At 64.7% G+C, this 10,747-nt stretch overlaps 1 protein-coding gene across 1 annotated transcript; it reads left to right on the top strand.

Annotated features, from left to right (window-relative positions):
* The first annotated feature begins 41 nt into the window (after nt 1-41).
* THBS3 (thrombospondin 3) lies at nt 42-10,681 on the top strand. The gene is made up of 23 exons (XM_045982608.1): nt 42-940; nt 1,988-2,194; nt 2,922-3,178; nt 3,296-3,398; nt 4,154-4,180; nt 4,409-4,491; nt 4,573-4,624; nt 4,750-4,898; nt 5,138-5,278; nt 5,449-5,526; nt 5,908-6,060; nt 6,259-6,369; nt 6,524-6,631; nt 6,880-7,039; nt 7,277-7,395; nt 7,472-7,524; nt 7,773-7,966; nt 8,133-8,311; nt 8,416-8,464; nt 8,637-8,833; nt 9,065-9,237; nt 10,138-10,277; nt 10,367-10,681. Exons 1-23 carry the CDS (start codon nt 862-864, stop codon nt 10,423-10,425), a joined length of 2,871 nt encoding a protein of 956 aa, XP_045838564.1. The 5' UTR covers nt 42-861; the 3' UTR covers nt 10,426-10,681.
* The last annotated feature ends 66 nt before the right edge of the window (nt 10,682-10,747 follow it).

Here is a 10,747-nt window from a genome sequence, read left to right as displayed (position 1 = left end):
GCGCCGCCTGTCGCCATGGAAACAAAACAGGGGCGGCGGCGGCCGGAGCCGGGTCGGGCTGGGGCCTGGGTGGGGGAGGGGTGGGGCTCGCGGCCCGTTGCCGTGGTAACGGGAACGGAGGCGCCCCTCCGCTTCGTCCGGGTCGCGGCCTGCCCGCCAGTCCCCCGCTCCCCAGTCTTCCCAGTCTGGCCCCGGCCCCTGGCCTGTCCCCTGGTTTGCTCCTGTCCCCGCTGGCCCGTTGCTCGCGCCTGATTCCTTCCCTCGGACCCGTTCGCTGACCGCCGTGTCGGACGGGCCCTCCAGCTCCCGGCGGAGGCCTTCACGTTCTCCCAGGACGGAGGCACGTGTCAGGGGACCCCCACCAGGAAAGAGCACTTGCTTCGTCGGAGCAGCAAAGTTCAGGCCATGTGGGCATCCCCTGGGCACAGCAGCGAGCTAGTTTCCACCACTCCCTTGGCATCCCTTTCTGCCGAGCTGTGGGACAACGCGCACTGCCTGGCACTGCCCCTGCCCGGGGTTCCTGCCTCCTGCGACTGCGACGTACAGAAAACAGTAGCATTCGGCTGTGGCCCCCCGCAGCGAGATGCCAGGAGGGAGGGAGGCACCTGGGAGAGAGGACCGTTAAGGAGAGGCAGGAGGCAGGGAGGCCTCCAGACTCTTCCCCAGTGCCCTGGATCACGGAGCTGGGGATGCCTCCAGGCTGATTGGCAGCTCTTTGTTTCAGCCCCCCCTCACCCGCCTGCTGGCCCCCCCCTTCAACTCCCCCTTCCAGTCCCTCCGCCCCCCGCTCCTGCTCTCTCCGCCTAGCCTTTTCCCCTCCCAGCCGCCTGCCTGCCAGGGGTAGTGAGCCAGCTGAGCGGCATGGAGACGCAGAAACTTCGGGGGGCCCTGGCTCTTCTCCTCCTTTGCACTTTCGCATCTGCCAGTCAGGACCTGCAGGGTAAGCCTGTCTCCATCCTCTTCGACCCCTCTCGGCCTCCCCTTGTTTGCCCTCAGCCTAGTAGCAGGAAACATGTGGGCAAGGGGAGAGTCGTGAAATGGAACAGGAGGGAAGAGTCCGTGAAATTGTGGCCATCAGGGAAGGAGTGAACACCAGAGGGTAGTGGGTGAGTAGGAACGGGCCAGAGTCAGCCTGAGGCCAGGGCAGAGAGCTCAGGAGCTGCATGCTAGGGCTGCCCGGGCTGGGTTGGTGTCTGAGCTTCCGCAGGGACCCCAGGGTCCAGGAGACCAGGGCAAAGGTGGGCTTCTCCATCCCCAGGGCTGCCGGCTGCCCCAAGACGGGGTGGGGGTGGGGACCGAGAGGTCCGGGCTCTCCCGGAGGTCTGGCTGTGGGATGGGCCTGCGGGTGTGGGAGAGGTGGCTGGAGCGGATGACAGAGGCAGATTCATTACTGGCTGGAAGGGAAACCACAGATTGGCCAGGACAGAGGCGGCAGAGGAGCCGGGTCCCACATTCCCGTGGGAGAGAGGCAGACGGCAGGAGGGTCAGAGCCCTGAGTGGGCAGCTCTCCTCGTCCAGCGTCCAGCGTGTGTGCGCCCAGCCCCGGGGGCGGGGAGGAGGGGCGTTTGGGTGTGGGATGAGCCAAACCCAGCCGCCTAAAGAGAAACTCCTTTTCCATTTCTGCGCTGTGGGCACCAGGTGCTGCTTCTGCTGGGATCAGCACAGTGGCTCCCTTGCGCCACCTGGTGGGGGCATCTCAAGTGGGCCGGGCGCTCGCTCTGTTTCCAAGAGAGCCTCAGGCCCTTCGGGTTCCCAGAGGGTGGCCCTCCGCAATGTTGAGGGAAAGGAGGCACAGCGCCGTGTCTTCTGATAGCAACCGGGGTTGAATTTCAGGAAGGTGACTAACGCTGCCCCCCTGGGGGCGGGGGTGGGGGAAGTGATGAAGGATGCTCCCCCCACACACACCACCCCGCCGCAGGGCTCAGGGGAAAGGGCAGCCTGAGCATTTGACCCCGCTCTCTGACCTTGATAATCCTCGCCTGGCCAGTGATTGACCTGCTGACTGTGGGCGAGTCTCGGCAGATGACCGCTGTGGCGGAGAAGATCCGGGCAGCCCTGCTCACTGCTGCTGACATCTACCTCTTGTCCACCTTCCGCCTGCCCCCCAAGCAGGGTGGTGTCCTCTTTGGCCTCTACTCTCGCCAGGACAACACACGATGGCTGGAGGCCTCAGTTGTGGGCAAAATTAACAAAGGTGACTGGTGGGCATCTCCTTTCCTGCACTGCTGACCCCCTGAGCACTCTCCCTCGTCCCCACTCCCATATCTCTCTCAATTCTCCTCGGCCTCTGTGGGGGTTTATGGGCCCATCCAGCTGTGCACAGGCACTAGGGGCACCCGGAATGGCGTGCTTAGGACGTGCACCGGGAGGCCAGGTACTCAAACCACAGAGCAAGGCCTAATACTTGCAGGGAGAGGGTGTTGTACTTGGGGCTTCCTGAGGGAGGGGGAGGGAGGTCTTCATGTCCCAGCAAGGGTCGTGTCCCAGCAAGGGTCCAGTCCCAGCAAGGGTCCGTGTCCCAGCAAGGGTCCGTGTCCCAGCAAGGGTCCAGTCCCAGCAAGGGTCCAGTCCCAGCAAGGGTCCGTGTCCCAGCAAGGGTCCGTGTCCCAGCAAGGGTCCAGTCCCAGCAAGGGTCCGTGTCCCAGCAAGAGTGTACAGCAGTCCCTCAGCCCCCGACACCGTCCAGTGGGTACAGAACCAGCTGGCACCCTAGCAAGGGACAGAGTGATGGAAGACTAAGGACGTCCTAGTCTCCGAAGCAGTTTGAAAAGTGTTTACTGTGTGCCTGTCACATTCAAGGTGGGCAGAGTGGCCTCGCAGACAAGGGGGCCGGCGGGAGTGCTATCTGGAAGGGTTGATCCGAGCCCTAGCAGGGAGATGGGATGGGGGCGGGACCCATACTGACCTCCCCTCCTGGGCAGTGCTGGTGCGGTACCAGCGGGAGGACGGCAGAGTCCACGCCGTGAACCTGCAGCAGGCGGGCCTGGCCGACGGGCGCACGCACACGGCTCTCCTGCGGCTCCGCGGTCCCGCCCGACCCAGCCCCGCCCTGCAGCTCTACGTGGACTGCAAACTGGGAGACCAGCACTCTGGGCTCCCTGCACTGGCCCCCATCCCCCCCGCCGAGGTTGACGGGCTGGAGATTCGGACTGGACAGAAGGCGTATTCGAGGATGCAGGTGAGCCGGGAGGACGCCCCCCGCCCCCCTGAGCTCCGCGCACGGCCTTCGCAGCAGTGGGAGGAGGACCCGGCGGGTTTGCCCACCCCACTGCTCCTGTCCGCCCTCCCCCCCCAGGGCTTCGTGGAATCTATGAAAATGATTCTGGGCGGGTCCATGGCCCGGGTGGGGGCCCTGAGTGAGTGTCCATTCCAGGGGGACGAGTCCATCCACAGTGCAGGTAACACAGAGCTGGCGTTCTAGACCCCAGAATCACTTCCTGTGGCCTTTGTTGACTCTCGTCTCCTTGACTTCCTCCCTAACACTCATTCCTTCGGCTCACTGGTTCCTGGGGCTTCAGACCCCGTTACCCCCAATCTCCTTCGCCTGTGGCTACAGGCCATCCCGGGGGGCCTGGGTCAGAAAAGTCTCCCTGTTCAGGGGCCCCCACCTCCCCGGGTAGCTGGGAAAGTAGAGCGACTGGAGAAGAAAGGAGCTCCTGAGCGCCCTGTGTGGGGGCCAGACAGCTCACTGCTTGGTCTTGGCGACCCAGAGAAGGGTGTTTGGGTCCTTCTTAGCTGTCGTCCGCAGCTGTCACCTACCAGCGGCCTCTCTGAGCGTGGTCCGTCTGCCTGGTGTCTCTGACGGGGATGCCCAGAGGTTCTTACGCACAGAAGACCCCCACTTCTCCCAGAAGCTGGGTGGGGGAGGGGGACGCAGAAATGGCACGGACAGACTTGGACCCCTTCTGCCGCTCCTAGGCCTGGGAACCAGGGGGATCTGGCTTCTGACTGTGAGGCAACCCTCTTTCAGGGTCGGTCACCCGGTGGGGAGAGCGGTTGCTGCCTGCCTGTCGCCTCTGCCCTCCCGCCATCCAACTGCCTGTCCCTCTTCCGAGATTCCTCTAGGCCTTTGTTCCTGCCTCTCTTTTCCTTCCTCCCCCTCACCGGCCTGGTCCTCTCCACATCTCCACCCTCTGTGTTTTCTCTTCTCCAGTGACGGCCGCACTCCACTCCATCCTAGGTGAGCAGGCCCCCGGGAGGTGGGTGGGGAGGAACCCCCCCCCCCCAGCTGCTGCTGCTGCGGGGCTTGGGCAGGGGCTGGCTGGAAACAAAGGCCTCTTTGGCCAGGAGAGGGGTGGGCTTTGTTGAAAGGCCGGGTGGGGAGCGTGGGCAGGAGCTGGCTTATTACCCCAAGAAGGGGCGAGAGCTGCGGCCCAGTTCTGAGCCTCTGCCCCTGGGGGTCTGACAGGGGAGCAGACCAAGGCGCTGGTCACCCAGCTCACCCTCTTCAACCAGATCCTGGTGGAGCTGCGCGATGATATCCGAGACCAGGTCCGAGCTCGCCAGCGGGGGGCGGCACAGGGCTGGGGGGGGGTGCGAGGAGCCGACCGCCCCCGTCCGTCTGTCCGCCAGGTGAAGGAGATGTCTCTGATCCGAAACGCCATCATGGAGTGTCAGGTGTGCGGTGAGTGGGCGCGTGGGGCGGGCTCCGGACGGCTCCCCGTGCTCCCCACCCCACGGCTCTGGCCTCCCCTTCTGGGGATGGGCACAGCCCCCCCGTGGCTGGCTCTGACCGTGTCTGCCCCTCAGGCTTCCACGAGCAGCGTTCCCACTGCAGCCCCAACCCCTGCTTCCGCGGCGTGGACTGCATGGAAGTGTACGAGTCCCCTGGCTACCGCTGTGGGCCCTGCCCCCCGGGCCTGCGGGGCAACGGCACTCACTGCGCGGACATCGATGAGGTGGGGGCAGGCCGCCTGGAAGGGCGCAGAGAATTGAGAGAGGCCCAAGGATGCGGGGCGGACGCTTGGAGACAGGAAAGGGAATGAGGGGGGAGGGCACAAAGCCCGTGCAAAGAGCAGACGGCCGCATGGGGAGGGCCACTTGGGGGGCAGGGGGCTCGGGTGGGGGTCAGAGCGCAGTGAGGCTAGGCGGTGGGAGCATGGACAGGGTCCTGAGCGCCCCCTCGTCTCTCCCACAGTGCGCTCATGCTGACCCCTGCTTTCCTGGGGCCAGCTGCATCAACACGGTGCCTGGCTTCCACTGTGAAGCCTGTCCTCGCGGCTATAAGGGCACTCGGGTGTCCGGAGTGGGCATCGACTACGCCCGCGCCAGCAAACAGGTTAGCGTGGCCAGAGCGTGAAGATGAGGTCTGGGGCTTGCGGGGACCAGGGACTTCTGGGCTGGGCACGGGGTCCTTGTAAGAAATGGGACGGGGCTACCGGCTGGTGCGCCGGCTTGGCGGGAGGGGCCCGGCTGTGGGTCTGGTTTCACCCAGGGTCTGCCCATCAGGTCTGCAACGACGTGGATGAATGCAACGACGGGAACAACGGTGGCTGCGACCCGAACTCCATCTGCACCAACACCGTGGTGAGCCGCGTGCCTGGAGTGTGTCCGGAGACTGGGGTGTGCGGCTACACACACACACACGTGCACACGCTGCTTCAGAGCTCCCGCTGCACCTCCTTCGTCCCCAGGGCAGGCCACTCTGCCGTGGCTCGTGCCGGCTCCGAACCTGGGTTCTGCTTCTTGCGGCGGCTGGTAGCAGGTCTCCTGGGGTTCAGTATCACCACCTGGAAGCCGGGGCTACGGGACACCCGCAAGGCTGCCAGGAGAGGCCAGAGACCATGACTGCCCTAGTGGGCATCAGGCCGGGAGCACCCATCCCACACCCTTTGGGCGGGACAGCCCTGGTCCCCGGTGCCCAGCAGGCTGACCCTCCTCCCCGACATGCCGCTTCCCCGTTCTCAGGGCTCTTTCAAGTGTGGCCCCTGTCGCCTGGGCTTCCTGGGGAACCAGAGCCAGGGCTGCCTCCCAGCCCGCACCTGCCACAGCCCAGCCCACAGCCCCTGCCATGTCCACGCGCACTGTCTCTTTGAGCGCAATGGAGCAGTGTCCTGCGCGGTGAGCTGGGCCTGGGGCTTGGGAGGGAGAGGGACGGTTTGGAGAACGGGGATCAGGCCATGAGCCTGCATGGGGCCTGGGATGGGGGCCTGCGTGAGAAGGGGCCCAGGAACCACTGGGGGAAAAGGAGGGCTGGAGCAGGAAAAGGCCGGGTTTGAGACAGACCTGGCCCTCATTGCCACCCTTCCCGTGGCCCAGTGTAACGTGGGCTGGGCTGGGAACGGGAACGTGTGTGGGACCGACACGGACATCGACGGCTACCCGGACCAGGCCCTGCCGTGCATGGACAACAACAAGCATTGCAAACAGGTGTGCGGCCAGTGGGCAAGGGTGGGGCCGGCGGGCAGGCGTGAGCAGGTTGGGGCAGGGGTGGGCGCCCAGGCTGGGGCAGGGGTGGGGCAGGGGTGGGCGCCCAGGCTGGGGCAGGCCACAACCGCATCTGGGTTCCTCCCCTGACCTTTAGGACAATTGCCTTTTGACGCCCAACTCTGGGCAGGAAGATGCAGACAGCGACGGCGTGGGGGACCAGTGCGACGACGACGCCGATGGGGACGGGATCAAGAACGTGGAGGTCGCTCCTGGCAGTCCCGTCCCTTGCAGCCCCTCTGCTCCTCTCGGTGCCTTGTCCCATAGCCCCATCCCCTCTCGGTCTCTGGCGGCGCTGCAGGAAGGGCCTCAGTGCCCCGCTCCGGGCGTAGACCCCGTGCCAGGATGAGATGGATTCTGTGGAGGGTGGGTGGGTGCAGACGTGGGCACGGGGCTGGGGTGTGGGTAGGTGCCGGCGGCATAAGGGCAGCCTGACTCTTCCTCTCACCCCAGGACAACTGCCGCCTGTTCCCCAACAAGGACCAGCAAAACTCTGACACAGACTCCTTCGGGGATGCCTGTGACAACTGCCCCAACGTCCCCAACAATGACCAGAAGGACACGGACGGCAACGGGGAAGGGGACGCATGCGACAATGATGTGGACGGAGACGGTGCCGCTGGGGCTGGCGGACTGGGAGGCCCGAGCAGGGGGGGTGGGGGGGGCATGGCTGGGCAGTCTCAGCACCACAGGGGGCGGCCTGAGTGGGCGGAGCGCCCTGGGAATGGGAGGAAGGGGGGCAGGGCGAGGCCGGAGAGGGCTAGGGGGTGTCCTCTGCGTGGGCCGCCAGCTCCAGAAGAGAGCAGGACCTGCTGTAGCGACAGGCTCGTGTGCCCTGCATGTCTCCTAGGCATCCCCAACGGACTGGACAATTGCCCTAAGGTCCCTAACCCACTGCAGACGGACAGGGATGAGGACGGGGTGGGAGATGCCTGTGACAGCTGCCCTGAAATGAGCAATCCTACCCAGGTACCGGGGCTGGGGAGGGGAGGGCCCCGTCTGTGGAGTTATCGGGACGGGGAGGGGACAGGCGTCTCTCTCTCAGACAGATGCAGACAGCGACCTGGTGGGGGATGTCTGTGACACCAACGAGGACAGGTAGGGCAGGCCAAGACACGGTCCTCCCGGCTTCCTTTACTTTCTCGTGGTACGTCGTTTCCTGTGCGGTTTAGCCTGGATTTTCCACGCCTGTTGAGCAGGAAGTCCCCCCCAGTCCAGCCTCCACTCCCGCTGCTGGACGTTCGGCTCACCTAGCGGGCTGTGGGGCACATCCCCGACTCCTGAGCAGAAGGTGGGGGACGGATGTGGTACTTTTAGAGCCTTTATTTGGTGCCTGTTCTGGGCAGCGATGGGGATGGACATCAGGACACCAAGGACAACTGCCCAGAGCTGCCAAACAGCTCCCAGCTGGACTCAGACAACGACGGACTCGGAGACGAGTGTGATGGGGACGACGACAACGACGGGGTCCCAGACTACGTGCCTCCAGGTCCTGACAACTGTCGCCTCGTACCCAACCCCAATCAGAAGGACTCAGACGGTGAGGCCGGGGTCCCTCAGAGGCCTGCACTGGTGGGGACCCTGCCCAGGGCGGGGTGGCAGGTGCCGCTGGGGCTAAGCCAGGAAGGCGAGGCCCGATGGGCGGTGTGGTGGTGCCCGGAGCCCCCCGCCAGGCCTTCCTGAGCCCCCGGCCCCGCTCTGCCCAGGCAACGGCGTCGGCGATGTGTGTGAGGATGACTTCGACAATGACACAGTGGCCGACCCCCTGGACGTGTGCCCTGAGAGTGCAGAGGTGACCTTAACGGATTTCCGGGCCTACCAGACCGTCGTCTTGGACCCCGAGGGAGATGCTCAGATCGACCCAAACTGGGTCGTGCTCAACCAGGTGCTGCAGCCATGGGCTGGGCAGGGGCTGTCAGGCCGCCAGGTGGGGCCTTGGTGGGGCCGTGTCCCCGGAACAGGGTTTTCTTCTTTCCTGCACCCCACCAGGGCATGGAAATCGTTCAGACCATGAACAGTGACCCTGGCCTGGCGGTCGGTATGTACTGGGCACCCGGTTCCAACACTTCCACCTGGAGGAACCCTGCAGGGGCAGGGGCAGGGGGCAGGGGCCAAGCTGAGCACACATGTCGCAGACACTGCTTCCCAGCCCGAGCGCACCGTGGTCCACTGGCGGCTCGGCCAGCCCTGACCCAGATCCCACCCCCCAGGATACACGGCCTTCAACGGTGTGGACTTCGAAGGCACCTTTCATGTGAACACGGTGACTGATGATGACTACGCAGGTTTTCTCTTCAGCTACCAGGACAGCGGCCGCTTCTACGTGGTCATGTGGAAGCAGACGGAGCAGACCTACTGGCAGGCCACGCCCTTCCGCGCTGTCGCTCAGCCAGGGCTGCAGCTCAAGGTCCGCGGCCGCCCAGAGCCCCCGGCCCAGGGCCCTCACCCCAAGCCTCCCTGAGCTTCCCCCCACTGCCTGAGTGGGAGCCCTCCTTCTCAGACATCTGGCCTGGAGGTTGGCTTCCAGGGGACTCCAGAACGCGCTCCCGACCCCCTTGACTTCCTTTCCCGCCTGTGCTTTACCAGCCTGCTGATTGGGTCCCACGGTTGACACCCTGTCTTTGCGGACACCCTCCAGGCGGTGACGTCTGTGTCAGGCCCGGGTGAGCACCTCCGGAACGCCCTGTGGCATACTGGCCACACCCCCGATCAGGTCCGGCTGCTGTGGACTGACCCCCGAAACGTGGGCTGGCGGGACAAGACGTCCTACCGCTGGCGGCTGCTGCACCGGCCTCAAGTGGGCTACATCCGGTGAGGGGAGGGGCTGAGCCCTGCAGAGGGGGGACCCCAGGACCCGCTTGGCTTCGCCTTTAGCTGAGACTCACCAGGGGCTGCCCCTGCACTCTTCTCTTTGGTGCCCTGGACCCTGGACTGGGACCGGGGCCACTTCCCTCTCTGCCCATCCACCACGGATGTCCTGCCTCAGCCCTGCTCTGGGCCCTAGGGCTCGAGCTCCCTGGGACCCATAGGCGATGTGGGGCCATTTTCCCTTCTGTAAAGTGAGGGCATGTTTGGGAGCCTGTAAACCACAGGACAGTCCGTGGAGAGGCCGGTCCCCAGCGGCCCATTCCGTGGTACATCCCAGAAGCCGCCCCATCACCCATGTCTGACCCGGAAGGGGTCGGCATTTGCCAAAGAGTAAACCGAGGCCCAGACTGCACACCTCTGAGCAGCAGGGCTAGGACTTCTCAGTCGGGCGCTGTGGTCACCCTTGCACGCTTCCTAGTCAGCAGGGATGACAGGGAAGGGAGGGGAAATGGCAAGAGCCCGGGGTCCAGGGACTTGGGCTGGTTTCCCTTTAAGGTGCCTGGGGCTGCAGGGTGCCAGGGCAGGGGACGAGGGAGGGGGGACTAGAGCCTGGGAAGCGGGTGACTTCACCCCCCAGCCCATTGTGCTCATTGTCATGGCAACCCAATCCTCGCCTGGAATGCGCCTGGCGCTTTGAGATGCAAAGGGGGCTGACAAAGAGGCAGGGGCCCCAGGCCTGAGAAAAGCACCCCGTCCCTCCCCTTTCCTTCCTCCCTCTCCCTCCTTCCGTTCTCTCTCTGGCCCGGTGAGCTCCAGGGGGGTTGGGGATGAGCAGGGGCCTGGGCTTGATGGCCCAGTGCCCACTGGCCTCCTAGCACCCACGGACGCCCCTGTCCTGGGCAGGGTGAAGCTCTATGAGGGCCCTCAGCTGGTGGCGGACTCGGGGGTGATCATTGACACAGCCATGCGGGGAGGCCGTCTGGGCGTATTCTGCTTCTCTCAAGAAAACATCATTTGGTCCAATCTCCAGTATCGATGCAATGGTGAGGCTCCAGACCCCATTGGCCTGACCTTCCATATGCCCCGGTGGGAGGGTCCTATCTTCCGACCTCGGGTCATTTCTCTACCGCAGACACGGTGCCCGAGGACTTTGAGCCGTTCCGGAGGCAGCTGCTCCAGGGAAGGGTGTGAAGAGGCTGTGGCCCCCGCGGGATCCCGAATCCTGATTTTAGACCCTCTGGCCTTGGGGTCCAGCCTGGAGACCCTGGGGTCTAACTCACAGCCATCAAGCAAACACAGACCCTCCTCCGGCACCCACAGGAGTTCCGCCCCAGAAAGGTGGTGACCCCACAGTTCAGGAGTTGGGAAGTTTTCAAGGGCTATTTTTCTCAGGCACTAACCCCAGGAAAGAGCAGCACGTTGCCATAAAGGTCCAGTGGTTTTCTAAGCTAGTGCTTGTTGCTTCTTTCAGGGCTTTTCCACGCAGTGTGGGGAGCAGGAAGGAACGGAGGGG

Source organism: Meles meles, chromosome 17, assembly GCF_922984935.1.
Source record: "Meles meles chromosome 17, mMelMel3.1 paternal haplotype, whole genome shotgun sequence".
Lineage (NCBI taxonomy): Eukaryota > Metazoa > Chordata > Mammalia > Carnivora > Mustelidae > Meles > Meles meles.
Note: the sequence above shows the minus strand (reverse complement) of the source record. Positions and strands in the feature narration are given on the sequence as shown.